The following is a 22,289-nucleotide window of genomic DNA, read 5'->3' as shown; positions in this document are numbered from 1 at the left end:
TCGTAGGCATTTCAATTCCCCAAAGAAAATGCAGAATTACTAGTATTCCCTACGTAGACTAACTAGTAGTAACAGTATGTACCTAGTAGCTACTTTTCTCTCATATTGTTATAGGGATATAGGTAGTATTATAAAATGATAGTGAAACATAATGGCATAATCTGCTGTCACTTACCTATGGGCCCTGGCTTTCCCAAGTCGTCGTCGTGATATCTATATCAGCTGGCAAGCACTTGCATGTAAATTTAATTCAGCCACTTTATCAAATAGATTCAGTTCGTGCGGCACGCCAATTTGTTTACGCTGCTGCAGAGACATCTGGTGACTGGTGGCGGCATTTGGTGACCAATCATTTCCCACACAATTCAAATTTCTCGATCACACATAATTGCTGTATAATTTTGGGCTTATGTAGACATATTTCATTACTTTATATGCTGTCGTTTGCTCACCAAATGAGGACGAATGTTTAAAACAACAATCAATAAAGGAAGTCTTTTTAAGGAATGGAAAAACCTTTAATTTTCCTCGAAAGGTGAAAAAGAGGTTTGTAGTATGTTTTTATATACTATAATATTACGATTTTTGTGCATCACTGTATTTCTGCATGTGACAGGTCTAAAATCAATGAGAAAACGCATAATTTACTGTAATTCGAGTTACATTATCATTGACGTCCTAAGTATGTGAAAAAAGTGTCTGTTGGAAGTTTGTGAAGCACTCCCCTAAAAAGTGCCTTCATGAGCCTGAGATGAAAAGTGTATTTGAAGCTCACGAACGTTCGCTTCCGGGGGGTGACGCAAAGATTACAACGAATAGTGATGCTAAGTATGAAGCTAGCATAAGACATTTAGGAGTTTCAGTTTACGAGGAAGAAGAAGAAAAAAAAAACATTTTAACCGACAAGTTTACATGGTAACCTTGATTTCAGACAATAAACTAGTCAATCATGGGCAATTGAATAGATGTATACGCATATAGATAGACTACAAATTGCATGGCAAAACAAGCTGATTGGGTACGACTTACTAAAAATTAAATAAATAAATAAGTACCAGAGGCTGGTTGAATTTTCAAATTTTCGCAGCTGAACATAGCCCAAGAAAGCGGGTTCGAAGCGATCGTAATTACAGAATTACACTGTCAAATTATCGCGGGAATGTGGTATTCCAGATGAGGCTACGCAAAATGATATGCATAATTAAGCGGATATGCTGATTTGCCATTTCGATAGTGTCTTTAACGTTTCCTAAACACTGGTGACGATAGCATTATGGTAAAATCTTGCTTTGAGGCCATGAGGTGGAAAGTTCACAACAAAATGTAAAGTAGCTACTTGAGCATATAGTTTTCAAACCCTCACGTTAAAAAAGAATGACGCACGAATTTAATGAAATCAGATTCAAGGAAACTTGGGTGATATTCCAAGAATGTATTTATAAATAAATATGGCTTAATCTTAAAACAAATCTGATTATCTCACGTCGATTTGACGATTAAAAACGCTTCATCTGTGAATTAGGGATGAAAGTTTTTATACTAGCAGTACACCTGAAAAATTTTTTTTCATGTTTTCCACAGACAGAAACACCCCAGCGGTCGAGTGTTCGAGAGAAGGCGTCTCCAGGACGAGGCAGAATACTTCCATCTTCTGAAAAAGCCGAGCGGATTTCGCTGTAGAAAGCTTCTGAGCTTAGGAGGAGCGTCTTGCCGTAAAGCCGTCGATGGAGATAAACACGTAAGAAGCTACTGAACCGTTACTATGCGTTTTGCCAACGCAGTTAGCTGCGTTGCGGTGACGCAGACAGCGGTCGACTAACATCTTATATTCTTTCCTGATGGGAGTAATCACGGCAGTGGACAGTGTCGGATGTTTGCTATTGGAATGATAATGAATATTATCATTAGTATATACGATGGCATACACACATACCATATATATATATATATATATATATATATATATATATATATATATATATATAATGTGTGGTAACATACCATCCTTCTCTTCCAGTTATGCATGGACCCTTACATTCAGCCTCCGGTTAATGGGTGCCTCGTCTACTCTTTCGGAATTAGCAGTGACGTTTCTTTCGAGGTTACCCTGAACCAAGTCTTCACATGTGAAACGTATATGTTTGACCCGACCAGACTGGCCGCCTGGCTATTGGTAAGTTTTGACATACACTGAAATTTTTTTCTAAAATGATTGAAGATTTATTATTATTATTATTATTATTTATTATTTTATTATTATTCTTATTATTATTATTATTATTATTATTATTATTATGATTATTATTATTATTATTATTTTATTATTTTATTGTTTTTTATTATTTTATATTATTATTATATTATTATTATATAAATAATAATAATAATTAATAATTAATTAATTAATTTTAATTAATAATAATAATTAGAAGACGAACACTACTCATAGAGAAGAAGCCCACAAGGGAGACTCCCTTGAAATTCAAGCTTTCCAAGAATATTATAGTGTTCATTTGAAAGAAGTAGCAGAAGGCAACAGGAAATACAAAAAGAAGAAATCTCACCAATTAAAAAAAGGAAAAGTTAATTAATGTATAGATGAAAATGTATTACAATTCAACGAGGATAGTGTTGGGGTAGTAATGCACTGCGTCAAGTTTTAGTTAAAATAAGAATGCAAACAAACCATTTTTGAGGTAAAATTTTACTTTTACATAGTATTGACTCCATTTTTAAATTGCTAATTACAATAGAACTGAAGACGCAAGAGTTTCAACTAAAAAATTCTTTATTGGCAAGTTTACCTTTATACTTAAGTTGTTCAGTGTTATGCATTAAATATTATGGGATTTCCTAGGATTATTTCTGTTAGATTTCTCTATACCTATTATACTGGTCACTGGTATAGTGGTTAATGTCTTGTATGCCACCCAGATGTCATAAGTTCGCGCCTCCCCCAGGGCCATGAAAATTCACTGGCGCTCTATCATGATCAGATACTGCCGCAATGTTGGGTCTTTGGTGGGAGGTTGAAACCAACATATTCTTTGGAAGCTTCTTTCATATGAATAGGTTTCAGTGGCCGCGAGTTCGATTCTCGAGCATTCCATTGAGGGGTGAGAGATGTATATTTCTGGTGATAGAAGTTCACTCTCGACGTGGTTCGGAAGTCACGTAAGGCCGTTGGTCCCGTTGCTGAATAACCACTGGTTCCATGTAACGTAAAACCACCATACGAACGAACAAGAACTACTGAATAAAAAAATATATTACCTAATGCAGTAAAATGTGGTTTTTCGCTATTTGGTGTTACTTTTAAATCATTCAAGAAACTGTCATTAAAGTAATAGATTTTGCAGAATCCTAATTCTCTCCTCTCTCTCTCTCTCTCTCTCTCTCTCTCTCTCTCTCTCTCTCTAAACAGATGGAAGATCTCCCAGACAACATTCACTTTGATTATCGAGGAGTGGACGTCGCCAATAAGGTGTTGGTAGGACTACTGCAGAAGAACCTGACCGAAGTCTACTCGACATTCGATGATATTTTGAGAATGAATGGCCATCTGGGGCGAACGATTCACTACCTCAAAATGGATATCGAAGGATCCGAATGGGAGGTACAACTCGCTCAGACTGGTATTATAATGAACATATTCGGATGATGCTGATTGCTTTGTTGTGATGATATACATAATACATACATGTGTATAATATATATATGTGTGTATGTATAGGTAATAAATATGTTATGCATAAATGTGAATATATAGGTATCTATGCTTGCTTTACAACACTCGAAAGGGTAATTTGGAATTATCCATCCGTGATTTCAAGAGCAAAAAAAAAAAAATAAATAAATAAATAAATAAATAAATAAATAGATAGATAAAAAAATAATTTTAAAGAATTAATTTTTTTTAATTAAATGAATGGAGAAGAATTAAGAATGGGGAGCAAGTGAACTATATTTTTAATTTTAAAAGCAAGCGACTGCTGGTAACCTTGCAAATAGAGGGAAGCCGTCAGCTGGCCTGGCAATACTATAATGACTGATTACTTCTCCGTTTCACCGAAATTTGCGTATCTGTTAATATAGTCTCACTCTCTCTCTCTCTCTCTCTCTCTTCTCTCTCTCTCTCTCTCTCTCTCTCTCAACGCGATCAGATATGGTCATATCCTAGTGTAATTTTCTCTCTTCAGTAGGAAAACAAGATTTCTATTTTGTAAAATATGAGATGAATGTTAGTTGCATTGAAATATGGCGTTTATTTTTATTTAACATGAACACTGCTGTTTTTGAAGTGAAAAGGAAAGGAACAAAATTAAAACGTGCCCATTTGAATTAGTTTCCTTGCGAACGAGTAACATATAAGGGCGCATTTTAACATCAAACTAAAGTTATTGTTTTAAATTCATACCATTTTCTAAATATTTTTTTAAATAGAAAACTTGGTTCTCAACAGTGCAATTGAAATGAATTAACACTAATAAAATTGAAGTGTTCACAAAAATCAGGAAAAAAGATAAAAAAATGAGAATCATTACTAATTTTAGCCAGATATAAATTCCTCCTGTCTCTATAGAAAAAGTACCCACGTTTTTCCACAATTCTTATATCGTCTCAGGGCCCATTTGCTTTAGCGAAGCTAATAAAAAAAGTTTACTTTTGTGTTTTTACATCACATCGTCTTTCAGCATTTCGAAACACCACGTTTTCTCGTTGGGGGTGGGGGTGTTGTTAGGGGGATAGGTACTGAGAATATAGTTTCGATACTTTACTTCAGGTTTTGGAGTACATGATGGATAAAGGCCTCTTGAACAACGTCTTGCAGCTTGCTGTTGAAATCCACTCTGATTATGTCAAGACGAAACCTACTTCGCTTTGGCTGGCAGAATTCCAGGTAAGGTTACGCATTCTTGCTGACGGGAAATTCCAGTATCATTTCTTATATTTTAAAAAAAAATCACATTTTCGTAAACTTGTTAGAGAAACATTATGCATAACTGAATCACGAAGGCATGGAACGTGATGAATGTATAAATAAAGACAAATGCCACGAAGGAATACTAAAACAACGGAGTGGTTGCTATAGTAGATTCCCATTAACCGTGCATTTGACGTCTATGTCAGTCCCTTCCGACTCTCCTGATTGGCTGTTGATAAGCCAATCACAGGGCTGGAAACTCTGTCTCTCTCGAGAGTTCACATAGGCAGGATGTATATTCCACCTCTCCTGAAAGACGTATCCCCCAGAAGAGGTGGAGCATACATCCTGCCTATGTTAACTTTAGAGAGAGACTGAGAGTTCCCAGCCCTGTGATTGGCTTATCAACAGCCAGTCAGGAGCGTCGTAAGGGACTGGCCTAGACATTAGGTGCACGGGTGATGTGAATCTACCTTAGACCTTTCGACACACGAACCTTTACTAGCAAAGGACCGTGTATCGAAAGGCCTAGCAACCACTCCGTTGTCCCAGTTTGACTTCATGGCATTTGCCTTTAGAAACATTAGGCAATTCACAGCAGAGGTATACCACGAGAAATTATGGAATTCGTCGAGAGAACATAAGTTCTAACTTCCCTTCAATTTTCAGAAAATGCACGACATCTTAGCTCGACTGGAGGAGATAGGATTCAGGAGGATAAGTTACAGAGAAAATACGAACCCTGCTGGCACCCTAACCCTTCCTTCTGAGGACAGAGAAAGACCAGCTTGCGGGGAAATTTTCTACGTTCGGGATCCTCGGGCAAAAACGTCAAGTTCCGCCTGGGAAGTTACGTAAATACCAGGTGACCCTGAGCTTCAGATTTTGTGGAAAGCTAATGTTTAGGATGATATGCTACAGTTTCTCATCAATTTTAAGTGTGCAATTGTAAGCGTTAGTAAGAAACAGTATATATATATATATATATATATATATATATATATATATATATATATATATATATATATATATGATATATGATATATATATATAATATATATATATATAATATATATTATAGATAGAGAGAGAGAGAGATAGAGAGAAGAGAGAGACGAGAGAGAGAGAGAGAGAGAGAGAGCTGCTGATGAGCATTCTGTAAAGTTATGAAGTAGCCAATGTTGCGTTATTTTTTCTGCACAGGGGATTCATCCGCGATTCAGCAGCCTAAGTAAGAATGTAAGAGTAACTGATGGGTTATTTTTTTCTGGGACCGCCATCCCTCTCCCTTCTCCCCCCACCCCAATCATTTTCTCTCCTGTTAAGGGAAATGGCGTATTGCTAAATATATATGTGTTCACATTAGGACATGCGCAGATGCAAATAATAAACGCATAAATAGGTACATCAATATGTATTCTTAATACAACATATATAGAGATACACTATATATATATAAACACATGTATCAGACTATTTATCTGTAAACAATAATAAAGCTAAATTTGGAAACATCTCTTTTACCAGCTTTTTATTGTCCTGGGATCTCTTATATAGAAAATTTCCCCGCACCCAGGCCGGAGTCTCTCCTCGTAGGGCAACTGGATGGCCCCAAGGGCATTCACGTTGATGATGTAGCTGACCTTCCGGAACCCAATGTCCTCAAGTTTCTCCAAGATGTCGTTCTGTTTCTGGAAAGGATATTGGCGATTAACGGGGGAATACTGAAGGGCGGGATAAGTTTTAAAAGGAAGGTGTTTTGCCCTTGACAGCCAACAATAAAATTCGCGACGGAAATCCGCTTGTCACGAATTTGTACCTCGTATCAGGACTGGAAACTGCCAACTTCGTAATTGATGTCATAAATGATTTAAGAACTTATGTACTTACTCAGTGCTTGAGGATTTACTTTGACAGGCTGTACACCTTCCATACCCGCGAATAATACTGTTAGGTAACAACCAATGAAATTCCCGAAGGAAATCCGCCTGTTATGAATTCTTACCTCCCATCAGGATTGATAACTCTGCCAAGGTGGTAACTGATGTCATAAATTATCTAAGAACCTAAGTACTTAGTACCTAAGGCTTTACTTTGCTGTACACCTTCCGTACCAACGAGTAATGCTGTTAGGTAAAACTCAATGGTATGCAAAGTGTACAGTCTGTCCGGGTAACTCCTCGAGTACTGTTCAGGTACCTACACTTTATAGTCTTATGACCTGACCTACCGTAGAACATGTATAAAGCATTGGGATGTGTTTAAGGGTTAGTCGATAAACAATTTTTTGTCTCATCAGAGCTTCAAAACTAAAATCATTTCCATGTGCACAGCGTTCTTCATACTAACCATGATATTACGCTGGTTCTCCATGTAAATGGAGAACCTCTCGTGACTTTTAACTTTTGCCTTAGATTTTTATAAAAGTTGCCTTATTTTCGGAGCTAGGATTAATCAAAGACATAATTGTCATATAGTAAAGCAGCCATGTAAAATGACAAAAAATTTCCCCTTTATATATGTAACATCTAGCACAATCAGGCGTCTTATATTAGGATGAACATTGCCTCTACAGTCACATTTTCTTTCAGTAAAGTGCAATAGGCATCACTGATCAGTTTTATTGATACTTTAACTTAGAGGTGTTCGGTGAGTGATATTAATAGATAGATCATCTGGACTTGAGACACTTAAATGGAGGTCTATAGGCATTACTAAAAGGTCTTTGCAGCGTCCCTTCGGCCCCTAGCTGCAGTCTCTCTCATTTATGTTTACTGTACGCCCGTTAATATTCTCTTTCTTGCATCTGACTTTCCACCCTCTCTAAAAATTGTTTCTAAGTGCAACTGCGAGGTTTTCCTCCTGTTACACCTTCCAAACATTCTTACTAACTGTCAGTTTCCCTTTATGTGCTGAATGACCTGAGAGGTCCCAGCGCTTGGCCTTTATATTTTATTCTATATTTTATTCTTACCTGGAGGGTAGGCAGCCAGTGAGAATAGGGAAGCTGTTCTATGTGCTTGGTGTGAATTTCCATAGCCAGCTGCAGCACGTTATCTAATAAGTTGTTGTTCAGCATATGTTCCAAGACCTGAGAAAAATAAAGAGGCTCTTTACTCAGTAATTGTAGAATAATGTTATTATAATTGCCCTATTTAAAGGGAATTTCATAAGTAAACCTTGTTTAGATAAGCCCTGCTTGCATTATTTCAAAAGGACTTGGTAACACCCATTGGCGTTTTTTTTTTTTTTTTTTTGTTCTTTCTATTCCAAGATTTGTCATTTGCTCCCAACTCGCGATTTTCCTGGTTCCTGTAACCTTTCTCATCACATTTTTTTCGTGGTTGAGTATGTTTATATTTCCATTTTAACTTTGATCTAGTTTTCGTCGGATTTCTGAAAGTTTTGAGATATTAGGCATTTTCACCCTGTCAGTGTCTGTCTTTGAAAAATTAAACTCACCTCCCATTCGGACGATTCGACGTCCATCTTGAGGTAGTGAATGGTCTTGCCCAGGTGGCCATTGTCCTCGAGCATTTTGTCGAATGGCCATGCAAACTGTTTTGAAATGTTTCCTCTCGGCGGGATTTCTCTGAAGACCGACGAAATTCCAATAGGATGGAAATGCATATTTTTTGTGAGGCTTTCCTGCATGATGAGAAAAATGAGTTGCTTTAAGAAAATTTTTGCATTATGATATTCTGATCATGGTTGAAATTGATCTGTGGCGTAAATGATATTTGTCAAATATTAAACCCATAGCGTGGCTCCATTTAAGAAAGTGAATGTATACAACATGAAGGAACTTTTAACATAATGTTTGCTAAATTCTGGCATTTAGTTACATACATACATACGAACTACAGCCCGCTTACATCTCAGGTGAGTTAGAAATTAACTGATCGGTAATATAGACATACGCACTGTATTTACGAATGACAGAGATTAATATATGACATGCACGGCATTTTAAAGTACTGGAAATTTACCAAGAGCCTCGAGTATAATTGTAATTTAATTAATGACAAGAAATATACATCCGAGCTACAGATATGTAATCAGAAGTCCTTGCAAATGAACATGGAACACTAAAAATCCCATTTTAAAGAGCAACTGTTGTGCCGGCTTTGTTTGTTCGTACGCCCTCAGATCTAAAAAAAAAAACTGAGGCTAGGGGGCTGCAAATTGGTATTTTGATCATCCATCCTCCAATCAGACCAAATTGCAACCCTCTAGCCTTAGTAGTTTGTATTTTATTCAAGATTAAAGTTAGCCATGGGTCGTGCATCTGGCAGCGCTTTCCGGAGCCATGGGGCGCACCCTCACTCTACCTATCTGGTGAACAATTGGAGAGCTGCTGGTCATTGTTGATGGTTTTATACAGTATTGTACGTTGTACAGAAATCTCGATTGCACCGAAGAAACTTCCGCTCATTTCTTACTTGTTTATGTCAACAACAGTAGCTGCAGAGTAGAGGAGAAGAAAAATGAAAAACGGAATGACGATGACAGATGAAGAATGAAGGAGAGATCGAAGAGGGCCTCCTTGTCTTGGCAAAATCGTCGCTTAGGCTGCCAACCAAGAAAAAAAAAGGATTTTAGAAAGGGAATGGTCGACCGAGGTATATACGGAGAGAGGCATGACAGTAACACGACGTCCACGTGACTGAGGAGCACCGAGGAATGAAAGTCCCTACCTACAGCAGAACCGTTACTCACCTGGAGCCAAGAGGCATCCTCCAATGGGTCATACATATGGATCTCGCAGTTGAGGAACTGGGACAGTGACCCCTCGAAGGAGATGTCGTCGCCGACTCCGAACGAGTAAACCAGACAGTTGTTCCGAGGGGGCATCACGTGATTGTCTAAGCACACCTGTCAAAACAAGACATTTGAGATGTTTTCATTGATCTTCCGTATGGTTGTTTTTTTTTCTCTCTCTCTCAACTTAGTCCCAGAGGCAATTTGGAAAACCGTTTATGTTATTGATTAGGAGTAATGAAATGCACGAATATTTAATGTTGTTGAAGTCTGACTTGACGACATCTAGTGCATGTATAGTGTAATGAAGAACATGAAATCTCACTTAATAGATATTGCAAATTCTGAATCTACAAGAATCCCCATTCTTTTATTAAAGCTTTACATTTATCAAATTAGTATGGACATGACATATTTTAATTCCTCTAGATAAGATTTTGGTCAGGAATCAGATGACGTTGAAAACAGTGGACATTGTCTTAAAGTGCCGTGTCAAAAGTCGGCAGCCGAGTGACCAGTGATAAATTAATAAATATATAAATACGAAGATACTGCACTTGAACCCGACAAATAAATGAACTCGGATCATCGAGCATGTTTACATTTTCTGTAGTTCCAAAATCTCCATGAACGTTATCGACTTTGAAGAAAAAAAAAAAACATGAATTGATTTAATAATGAAATTTAGACTGCCAAGCCAAGCACTGGGCCGTTTTCAGCCATAAGACTCTTGAAATAGTGACAAGACGTTGGATGGTTGAAAATAAAGATAAAGGGATCCAGAAAATAAAGGAGATGGAGTAAGATGTTCTAATGGTGGAACGGAAAAAAGACCTCACTACTGCACTGCCCATAGGGGGATAGTGCCGTCAGTGGACCTCATGTGGTGTACTATAGGCATTACTTAAGGTTCTTTGCAGCGTGCCTTCGGCCCCTATCTGCAACCTCTTTCGTTCCTTTTACTGTACCTCCTTTCCCATTCACCTTCTATCTTACTTTCCACCCTCTCGTAACACTTGATTCATTGTGCAATTGCGAGGTTTTCCTCGTGTTACACCTTTCAAACCTTTTCCTGACAATTTCCATTTCAGCGCTGAATGACCTCATGGGTCCCAGTGCTTGGCCTTAGGCCTAAATTCTATATTCGATCCAACTTAAAGCTAAGAATGAAATGCCAAGAAAAAATGCAGGTGATCATAACAGAACAACAAAAACCGTTTTCACCCTTTTGTCCCCGTCCATCCATTTCTTGCAGGAGTAGCCACCTAGACTCAGCTGCTTTCTGCAGGATCCGCTCAGCTTCAGAAGGCGTTCAAAGTATTCCACTTCATTTCGAAGTTTACCCTTGAATGCAGCATCCGGAGTGTCTGTGTTTGACGATCTGCGTCAGAAGATGCTCGTCAGTATAGGTCTGTCTTTGTAAAGATATTATTTTTGAGATAGGACTTTTGTTAACTGAGAGGTGCAATGCATTGGTAGATCTGCCTCCAGTTGTGAAGAATATTACATTCAAAGTACGTTTGCGTGATCCCTTACATGAACAAGTGGACAAAAAAAAGTAATACTTATCATATATAGGACATTAAAATCTGTGCATCTGTTTCGCCTTATGCATACTGTTAAATTTGAGAGTAATTTTGTAACTTTCTACTTGACGTAAATTGAATAAAGATATGTGATCTGCGAGTCATTTTGGACAGGATAGGAAATGTGTATTAATTTCGTTAGTCAAAAGTGCACGACGTAGGCCATCTGTTTAATTTCCCTTTCATTGGTGTTCAATCGGAGATGATGTTCGTAACGTTTTGTGACATTTTTCATCTTACTATACTAGGTTTTTTTTCATCTGTCCACCCGCCTGTGGTGTTTCCGTATGGTAACACTGTGTCCCGGGCTTTAGATAGTTACATTCAGCTTACATTCAACAATAAAAATTAATAAAACACTTTTCAGTTGCAAATGTACGCCCAGATATCATTTTATTTCCCAAAAACTTACACATAGCGTAACTATCTAAAGCCCGGGACGCAGTGTTACCATACACATACACCAAAAGCGGGTGGACAGATGGAAAAGAAACAGAGTATAGTGGCTGTCACGGTCATTACTGAGCAAAATTACAATCATATTACCTGAACGTAGGGTCTGCTGAGCTCAGGTCACTATACCAAGACACAATCTCGTTGTTCTTGAAGATAGACCAGCATAGCACTGCCAGCCATAGCAGCAAAAAGCTTCTTTTTCTGAAGGATTTCGTGACAGTCATCACTTTGCCTGCTTTTCCGAAAGGTCTGATCAAGGTTCTTTTGCCTCTAAATAGGTGGCAGAGATTTTCCTGTTCCCCATTCTTTTTACTGGAATGAAAACAAAATTCAGCAAAATATCACAGCTTAAGATAGTCTTCTGCTCTTTGAGGCATAAAGTCTACTTTTGGCTATCAGTTTAAATTATGAAGGAAATAGGATATATGCTAAGGAATTCAGAGGAAAGAAGAATCGAATTTGAAATCTGCAAAGAAAAACCAAACCAACTAATTTGTGTTCAGAATTGTGTACGAAGAGTAATAATCAACATAGTTTATACATACGTTATGTAAAAAATCTCAGTATCGCACATATGTAACATTGTACATAGTACATGTACAGATAGTAAAATCGACGCCATAAAGTTTAGTAACTCAATGATAGTAACCCGAAAAAAAAATTGCCAAAAATAAGTTTACAACTTATTCCACAACAAGATTGTGTGAAATAGAGTTAACTTAAGAAAAAAATCCGGAAAAAGCAGAACAGTGCTTCACAAAATATCAGATTTGAGATATTCCTCTTTGTTAAACGCAATCATAAGCTAGGATGATAGCTTACTTTAGATTACCATAGGAGAATAACCCGTTTTCTACGAACGGAAAATACGTACTTTTTCTTCGTAAGATTGGGTAAACTAAATTCCTTTATTTTCATTCAATGTTCTGTTTCATTGTCATTGGTTATTTTACAGATATCGCAATTTCGTTAAATTTCTTGTAAATAACAATAATTAATTAATACAAATGACTTCCAATGTATTGTTCATGCCTGTCACGAATCCCCCAAGAATTCATGATAGTACACACACATGGCGAAGTAGCAAGCACATGGCTTGAGATAGGATAGTGTTTTAAGAGTGTTTAAGTGTTTCGAAAGTGGTTACAGGGTAGTAGGTAATTTCCAAAAATGGTTAAAGAAAGGATCACTAATAGGCATAAGGATGAGAATCCCAAGGAAGTAATCTCTGTCATCTTACGAGCCACCTTGATCCTTCTCTGATTATAAGTCTTTTAGAATGATAAACTCGTCTACGATAACTGCATATTTATTTTCTTATTATTTTGAAATGTTTGTATTGATAGAATAATAAGTACTGTCCCTGGAAGAATATAAATTAGTACAGAAAAATAAAAGCCTCAACTGGTTTTGTGGAAGATGCAATGGAGCTTATAAGAATATGAAAACTGAGAACAGGAAGATGAAGACACTGAGGGATACTTTCGTGCTCAAGATGAGTGCCCTAGAAGAGGTTATAATGAAACTCAGTGAGGAGCTAAAGGAAGTGAAAAGAGGCTTAGACACTGAACAGAGAGTAAGAAGTGAGGATTTTAACCCAGTGATTAGAGAAGAGGTGAAGGAATTATGGGAGAAAGAAAAACGTAAAAATAATCTTGTTATTTACAACATCAAGGAATGCTTAGAGGGAAATAATGAAACTAGGCTTAGAAATGACACAGAAACCTGTAGCAAGCTGTTCAAAGAGGAACTAGGGCTAAGGGACATTGAAATAGTAGAAGTAAGTAGATTAGGAAGAAATGATAGGATGCAGGCACCCAATAATAGTACTACAGGGAACCAGGATAGAGACAGAGAACCTAGGCCAAGACCTATTTTAGTTAAGATGAAAAGTGAAAGGGAGAAATGGGCAGTAATAGGGAAAGCCAAGATTCTCAAGGGGAAACAAGAGGTAGGATACAACAGAATATTCATAGCACCAGACCTAACCTTCAGAGAAAGAGAACAGGATAAGATATTGAGACAGGAACTCAAAGACAAGAAAGAAAGGGGGGAACAGGGATGGTACATCAGAAAGGGTAAACTAATCAGAAATGAAAATTTTCAGAGTCTGGATGGGGCAATAGGAGAAATGTAATAAACGGAGATGAAAATAATACATTAACCAAGGAGCCAAAATCAAAAAAAGTTGAAATACAGTTCAAAATATATATGATAAATATACAGTGTTTAACTAGACAAAAGATAGTAGAAATAGAAAGTTTTTTAGACAATGAAAATATGATATTTTGTTTAACTGAAACTCACCAGAAACTAGACAAGTTAGCATTAAGTAAAGGTATAAATAAAATAGAAAATATGAGGGAGATGAAAGACAAAAAAGGGGGAGGGTTAATGATGCTATATAGAGACAGTGATAGCACAGAGTTAAACAAGGTGGAGACTATTAGCAAAGACCTACTATATGCTAAATGCAAAATATACAATAATAATATCCATATTTTATTGTTATACCTATCAGTAGGAAATACAGAGGAGGATAAAAATAGAGATAAAGCAATAAAACTAGAATGCGAAAACATAATGAAAAACATAAACGACCAAGAATCATTACTGATTTTAGGAGATTTCAATGGCCATATAGGTTTCTTAGGCCACCAGAATACAGACAGAAACGGGGAAATAATATTAGAATGGATGAATGAACATAGGCTAATACTACTTAACGCAGAAGACAGATGCACTGGAGTATACACATGGAGAGAATGCAGATGAAAAGCGTAATAGATTTTGCTTTAGTCAATGAGAAGTTATACAAAAATTTTGAGGAGATGGTAATTGATGAAGACAAAAAGGAATTTGATATCTCAGACCATAACCTAATTACCATTCACTTAACATTCAAAGGACAGAACAAGAATCTCAACAAGGGTAAATGGGGGGAAGTAAAATACTTCAAAACAGATGAAGACAACCTAAATGACTTTATAAAAAAATTAGAAGAGATCCTAATAGATAAAGACATTGACAGAATCACAGATATGGACCTATCAATAAAAGAAGTAGCAGAAGACAAGCTAATGAGAACATACAGGAGAAAGTTGCTAGTAGAGGAGAAAGTAGAAGAGCAACCCTGGTTCAGTGAAGAAATAAGAAAAGGTATCAAGGAAAGGAAGGAGCTGAATAGGAAGAAAAGGAATGAGAGAGATAATGTCGTAAAGAAAGTCTAGAGAAGAAATATATGCAAAAGAAAAAAGAAGTGCAGATATTAATAAGAGAAAAGATAACAATATATGAAAAGAAAATAACAGAAGAAATAAAAAGAAACAAAAACAAAGAGCTCTGGGAAAATATTGGTAAGTTAAGAAATAAGCAAAAAGCCAAAAAAGAAACTATACACTTATATAATGAACAGGGAAGCAAGCTAAATGAGGCTGAAACAAAGGAAGAATTAGTGAATTATTGGAGAACCATTTACAGCAAACACGAAAATAATATAAAGGAAATCTGGAACGAAGAGAAAAGGATGGAATATGAAAATGAATTGGCAGCAGAAGATGACATCATAAGAATTGGAGACTATAGATTCCCAGAAGTACTAAGAGAACACATGGACCTAGTGATGGAATGCAAAAGGAAGATAATCCCAATGCAAGAGCCTGTGATAACCAAGGAAAAAGTCATAGCTTGTCTAAGTAAGCTCAAAGCTAAAAAAGCTGCAGGCCCAGATGGAATCAAACCAGAGCTTTACAAAGCTTTAATGAAGAGCAAAACATGTATAGAAGTACTAGTTAGGTGTTACAACAAAGAACTAGAAATCAAAGAAAAGCCTGAATCTTGGAAGAAATCTAGAACAAAAATGATAGAAAAGAAAAGGAAACCAAGGGCTAAGGATTTAAGGCCTATAGCTTTATTAAATATATCATACAAAGTATTCATGATGCTGATAAAAGACGAAATAGAAGCACACCTCAGACTGAATGAACAAGATCACGAATGCCAAGCAGGATTTACAGGAGGGAGTAGGATAGAAGATAACATTCTTACACTACAATATGGTGTAGAAGAGAGCTACAGGAATAGAAAACCATTAATAGTAATAGCTATCGATTACAGTAAAGCATTTGACTCGGTAAACGAGAAGTCATGATTGAAGTTATGAAACAGTTCAAAATACATCCAAAAATCATAGAGGCAGTAGTTAACATATATGAAGGGGATAGCACAATAATAGACCTAGGGGAGGGAGTAGAACAGGAAATGGGAATTACAAGTGGGATTAGGCAAGGTTGCACAGGCTCTACTTCACTTTTCAAACTAATGACATATTTAATAATTAAGAAAATTGGAGGGGAAGGGACAGGATTTGAAAATGAACTAGTAAAGATAGGGACACTTTCTTCGCCGACGATGGATTAGTTCTAGCAAGTATATAGAAGACGCAAGAATAAACATAAAGATTTTAATAGATATAGGGAACAAATGTGGCTAGAAATAAATAAAGAGAAAAGCAGCATCATTATTTTCAACATGAAAGATAAACCAGAAGATAGAGAACATAAAGGTGAGGGAGAACATTACATATTTAGGAATAAGATAAATGACTCTAGAAATCTGTTTAAGCTACAGAAAAAAGAAATGTTGAATAAAGCACAGAAGTTAGCCAACCTAACCTACTCCGTAATAGAAAAAAGCTGCAACAAAGTTCTAATAGGGAAAACATTCTAAAAGGAAAAACATAGCTCTACCATCAATCTTATACGGAACCAATGTGGTTAATCTAACAGACGCAGAAATAGAAAAGTTACAAAGAATAGAGAATGGGGTATATAGGAAAATATTAGGGGCATGTAGAAGTACAGTAGTAGCCACATTAAGGGGGGAGATAGGAGCTTCTTCAATGAAAAGTAGAATTATGAATGGGAAGATAAGCTATGTAAATAATACTTTAAATGGACGGAAAGAGATACTGAAGAAATTAATTACAGATATGCAAGAAAAGGAAAGAAATGGTGGAAAACTGTGGAAAAGTACATGCATGAAGTTAAAATAAATTTAAGAAAATTAGAAGGAATGTCCAGAACAGAAATAAAGGAACCAAAGCCAGAATATGGGACACAGAGAGGTGGAAAGAAGAGTTGGAAAATAAAGTGACTGTGAACATATATAAAACGTGGAAAAGAGAAATAAAAGACGAAGAAATTTATGACAACTCTATGGGTTCAGTCCTTCTCTTCAAAGCCAGAACCAACTCTCTTAATTTAAATATAGCAAAAAGGCACCAGAAGGAGAACACCTGTTGTCCTTTTTGCAATGATGCAGTAGAAGACATATTTCATTTCCTTTTATATTGTATACATATATAGAGGGAACGGGTTAAAGCAATAGGGCTACAACAACCCTATGAAGAGAAGGAAAGTGACGTAGTGGGAAAATTTCTATTTTCAGGTAACAACGAAATAAGAAAAGAAACCATATACTTGATGTGGAAAAAAAAGAGAGAAAAAAAGGAAAGAGCTAAACAAATAAACAAACAAAAACAAAAAATACCCAAGACTAAGAGGCGCCGTTGCAAAGGCATTGCCTCGACCCATAACTACTACTACTACTATAGAAATTAAAAGACATGGTCACATATTCCAGCATCTAATTCTTTTGATTTTTATTTACCGTGTCAAAATTAAGGGTGGGCGGTGTGGGTAGCTGTCCTAGGGCCCCAAAAATTGGGGCCACGACATATACGTAATCCTGTCTTTAACGCTTTAATTTTGCAGAAGATTCAGAGTAATCTCTGTCATCTTACGAGCCACCTTGATCCTTCTCTGATTATAAGTCTTTTTAGAATGATACTCGTCTACGATAACTGCATAATTTATTTTCTTATTATTTTGAATGTTTGTATTGTAGAATAATAAGTACTGTCCTGAGATATTTACTATACAGTAAACGTTATCTAACTGTTAAGCGTAGATGTTTACTGTCTAACATTATTATATAATCAACCAATTATGCAGTAGTTAAGTCAATGTAAATTGTATTTTTTTTTATTGATAAACAACAGCTTCCTTCGCACTGACCGTGTTTCCTGCCATGGAAATATTTTATAACATGCCATGTGAATTTTTAAACACACTGCACGAATGTATAAACAATCTGTAGTACGCTGCTTTATATATAATCGCCCCCTCTCCCCGCCAACCCCCCTCCCAATAAAAAGGTAATAAAAGCAAGCTTCCCTCTTTCTGAAATAATTAACTTTGAACCAACATTTATGTTTTTAGGTCTGAAATGCATTGCTTCTTAATCTCAGGCAAATTATTTTCTACAAATATACAAGTAAAACGAAGCTTACTATTTAAAGAGATGTACAGATTAGAAAATGTGCCTCGACATAATTACAGTCATTCAAAAAAGACGTTGAGATCGGATCATTTGCTCGAAGGGCTTTTGTATTTAAAGAATGCGAAATGTTTACGTCTGACAGAGGCATATCGTAGAAGTAGCAGTTATCAGAAAAAAAAATTCACTAGCTAGTGTAGAGTGATCTGGTGACTGAAATCCCTAAGAATATAAGTCAGCCTAATCGGCCACTTGTTGATTAATGTTGATGCAAGGCCTCCCGGGCAGACCGCTTGCAATTAGCCTATCTTTCTCAATAAATACTCACCCACCCCTCAACCCCCCACACCCCAAACACTCCTCATTCCATCATCCCTCTGCTGGAACTACTTACTCTTGTATACTTGTTTCATTGACGGATACACCGTCAATGAAACAACTATAAACAATCTCTGTTACGCCGACGATATGGTTCTGATTTCTCCATCAGTGCAAGGTCTCCAACGACTCATCGACACTTGCCGCCAATATGCAGAGGAATTTGATATAATCTACAACGAAACCAAGACCCAGTGCATGTCGCTGCTCCCGAAATCGCTTAAGCATATTGCAGAACCACAAATTTTCCTCGGAAACCATCGGCTGGAATTTGTGCACGAATTTCCGTATTTGGGTCACATTATCACCGACGACCTAAAAGATACGGCAGACATTAAACAGAGGCGTCGTAAACTATGTGCAACTGGCAACATGATTGCAAGGAGGTTTGCCTTCTGTCACCGAGACGTGAAACTGCTGCTCTTCCGCTCGTACTGCTACAGTATCTATATGGGTGTTCCCTCTGGACGAACTATACCCGAGAGAACATGAGACGTATCACTGTTGTGCACAATGACATTCTGAGACACCTCACTAACACTCCCCGCTACCACTCCGCCACACAGATGCTCATAGAAAACCTTCTCTGGACAATTTAAAAATCATTGTTAGGCGAACAATGTCCAGTCTCGTAACCCGAGTGAGAAACAGCAGCAACTAGCTCATACAAAGCATCCTAAGGAGTGAAGCAAGAAGATCTAAATTGTGAGGAAGATGGGAAAATGAGGCCTTTGTCCCCTAAAGGACTTAATCTCTGTATTGGCAAGATGTCATCTGCAGATTTGTCATTATTACATTTATTGCTGATATTTTAATTTTTCATTATTACTGTGATTACTATCAAGTTAAAGTTTTTTTTTTTTTTTTTTTTGTGTACGTTCAATATTTGTATTTAGCCCTCTAGTTGAAATTTAAGTTATATGATATGTGCACTAACTGTTTACTTTCAATGCATATTTTTTTTCTCACCAATATTATTACTGTTATTACCACTATCTTTTATGCTACCTCAGCTATTTTGTAGATAAGTACCGATTATTCTTTTTATCATGTTGTCTCATGTATCTAGATTGTGTATGTTACTGTCTGTATTTTGTATATTCCATGTATATGGCCCTGAGCTGAAATAAAGGATATTATTATTATTATTATTATTATTATTATTATTATTATTATTATTTACCCCGTTTTAATTTTAGTTGCTGACTCTTTCCATTGTCTTTTATATAATGAAACACGCACACACACACACATACATATATATATATATATATATATATATATATATCTATATTATATATTGTTAGTTAATTTGAGCTTTGCTAAATACTTCTTTCATTATCGAAAATTAGAAAAATCAGTCAAATCAGTTGAAGTGGATTTTATCACTGTGAAGGTTTCAGGGAAGCACGACTTACCAGCAGTAGAAAAGGGGGCAAAGTTACAGTAGAAATTTACTTTTCCTGGTTTGTTTTATTCATTCTACCACTAAACAAATAAGCTGTCTTGCCGCGTCCGGAGTTATAAAATAAATAAATAAAAACCTTAATGATTAGACAATTGATTTCTCAGCTTCTTGCTATGGAACGGAGAATTTGAGGAAAACTTGACAAAACATGGAAACTAACAGACTGCCAAGCTGCAATCAGTTTCTGCACACACACATTCGCATATATTATTATTATAATTATTATTATTGAAAATATAACCCCTATTTATATGGGACAAGCCCACAGGGACTACTGACTTGACATTCAAGCTTCTAAAGAAAATGGTGTTCACTAGAAAGAAGAAACAGACGGTAAAGGGAAATACAGAAGGAAGAGATTAATAAATTTACAAATTAATAAATAAATAGGTAAATGTATATGTAGATTATTAAAATGCTAGAAGAACTGGATTCTATATAGATGCAATAAAGGTTGCCCATAAAAACACTAATGTTTCCCTAAACGGGTAGGTGAACCTGTGGTTTGAGGGAAAAACAGAAGTACGTTCCGAAATATAACGCTAAGAAATCTACTGTTTCGTGATTTTATGGGCAACCTTTATTGGATGGAATTATGTTAAAACAGCTAATATTTTATATTATATATAATATTTATATACTATATATATACATATATATATATATATATATATATATATATATATATATATATAGTACATATATAATATATAATTGTGTGTGATTTTATATATATGTATATATATTAAAAGTACATAAATATACGTATGTATACACACACACACACGCACACACACACACACACACACACACACACACACACACATATATATATATATATATATATATATATATATATATATATATATATATATATATATATATAGATAGATAGATAGATAATTTGTGTGTAAAGATAAACACACCAACATTGTATATAACAGATCTAATAATCAGAGCGGGTCAGTACGTACCCTTAAAGACAATTTTCACATCGCCTGCATCGATATGACCAAAGATCAGTCGAGACGGTGCCCAACGCCACAACTAAAACCACGATGTTATTTATAAACGCGACATCACTCATAATAACAGAAGAAGTCCGTTGACCTAAGTAAATGGGTTACTTTTAACGACGTCACACTTTGCGAACGAGCCGGAGAAGACTGGCGTTGGGCGAAATATTCGTTCGTTGGTTCCTTCATGCCACGTCTGAATATTCACAGGCCAGCACATTTTCCTCATACGTGCGTTAATATTTTGATAAGGTTTTCCTCATCCTCTAAAAGACGTCGGCGACGTCACGCGGTCTCTGTAATTTACTGTTGGATGTGAACCAGTGCAGTTTTTCACCGTTTACAGTGCCTAATACATTTAGCCACAATCTATATGAATATGTAGCGGAAATATCTACATGAAAGTTATATTAGTGGTTATGTACATAATGTATTTATTTGATAAACATTCAACTATATATACATATATATATATAATTATAATATATATGTATATTTTATTTATTTATTATTATATATATATAATATTATAATATATATCTATCTATATATATATATATATATATATATATATAAATATATATATGTATATATATATATATATACACACACACGCACACACACACACACACACACACACACACACACACATATATATATATATATTATATATATATATATATATATATATATATATATATATATACTTGTAGGCTTCCAGGGAAAGGCATTCGATATAATTGAAGGTTTATTGCTGATGCCGACGTTTCACAACTACATTGTTGCATTTTCAAGGCTGAAATACAGCGAGTTGATTCTTAATAATTAATCATAAAAACACTTATAATAAAATATAAAATATAACTAAAATCACTTATTTAAAATGTTAACTCATTTAAAAATATACATATATAAAAGCAAAAAAGACAAAAAAAAACACAACACCATTGGCACGAAAATGACCTACCCAGACGGGAGTTGAAAGGAAACTGTTGAAACAAGTTACAATAATAATAAACAAGGCACACACGTACAGTAAGGCAACGACAAGACAAATAGGGCCGTTAAGCAATGAACAATTGTGTAGATGAGGTTTGGGTGTTTAATGATGGGACAGTTAATTTTATCATTATGGACTCTAGGGTTGTTAGGTCATTGTTTTTCTGCGTTTGTCCTATTATCTGAAAATCTTTGTTATCTATGTATGTTTTGCATAATTTGGAATGATTCCTTATATTGGATTGCTCTGGGTTGGACAGTCTGCTTCCAGTTCTAAAACTAATTCCTCTATGGGCGTCTATGCGTACCCTTAGCAGTCGTTTGGTACATCCAACGTAAGTCCCCTGGTTACACCTGGGGCA

At 35.9% G+C, this 22,289-nt stretch overlaps 2 protein-coding genes across 3 annotated transcripts in view; one reads left to right on the top strand and one right to left on the bottom strand.

Moving 5' to 3' along the window:
* The window catches only part of LOC135196329 (uncharacterized), a 40,852-nt gene that overhangs the window by 4,626 nt on the left and 13,937 nt on the right, over positions 1–22,289 (top strand). Inside the window, exons 2-6 of one of the 2 annotated variants that reach the window (XM_064223079.1) lie at positions 1,582–1,738; positions 2,018–2,173; positions 3,425–3,616; positions 4,784–4,900; positions 5,594–5,886. In XM_064223079.1, coding sequence (XP_064079149.1) covers positions 1,582–1,738; positions 2,018–2,173; positions 3,425–3,616; positions 4,784–4,900; positions 5,594–5,782 — 811 coding nt within the window. In that variant the 3' untranslated portion in view covers positions 5,783–5,886. Of the gene's footprint in view, positions 1–1,581; positions 1,739–2,017; positions 2,174–3,424; positions 3,617–4,783; positions 4,901–5,593; positions 5,887–22,289 lie in introns of those variants that run through there. The other variant, XM_064223078.1, reaches the window with a different exon arrangement.
* LOC135196063 (uncharacterized) lies at positions 6,391–21,076 on the bottom strand. Its single transcript, XM_064222524.1, has 7 exons — positions 20,887–21,076; positions 11,818–12,039; positions 10,910–11,066; positions 9,644–9,799; positions 8,387–8,572; positions 7,899–8,015; positions 6,391–6,615 (listed from the first exon to the last, which is right to left on the bottom strand). Exons 2-7 carry the CDS (start codon positions 11,949–11,951, stop codon positions 6,445–6,447), a joined length of 921 nt encoding a protein of 306 aa, XP_064078594.1. The 5' UTR covers positions 11,952–12,039; positions 20,887–21,076; the 3' UTR covers positions 6,391–6,444.

This window comes from Macrobrachium nipponense, chromosome 17, assembly GCF_015104395.2.
Source record: "Macrobrachium nipponense isolate FS-2020 chromosome 17, ASM1510439v2, whole genome shotgun sequence".
In the NCBI taxonomy this organism is placed as follows: Eukaryota; Metazoa; Arthropoda; class Malacostraca; order Decapoda; family Palaemonidae; genus Macrobrachium; species Macrobrachium nipponense.
The sequence above is the reverse complement of the archived record's forward strand: the minus strand, read 5'-3'. Positions and strand labels throughout refer to the sequence as shown.

Bases quoted from the DNA above. Each gene is read 5' to 3' on its own strand.
- LOC135196063 (XM_064222524.1), bottom strand. From the start codon at position 11,951: ATGACTGTCACGAAATCCTTCAGAAAAAGAAGCTTTTTGCTGCTATGG. The intron at 9,800-10,909 runs GTGAAAACGGTT...TTGTTTTGACAG, and splicing joins GGATGGACGGGGACAAAAGG to GTGTGCTTAGACAATCACGT. The intron at 8,016-8,386 runs GTGAGTTTAATT...TATTTTTCTCAG, and splicing joins TCGAATCGTCCGAATGGGAG to GTCTTGGAACATATGCTGAA.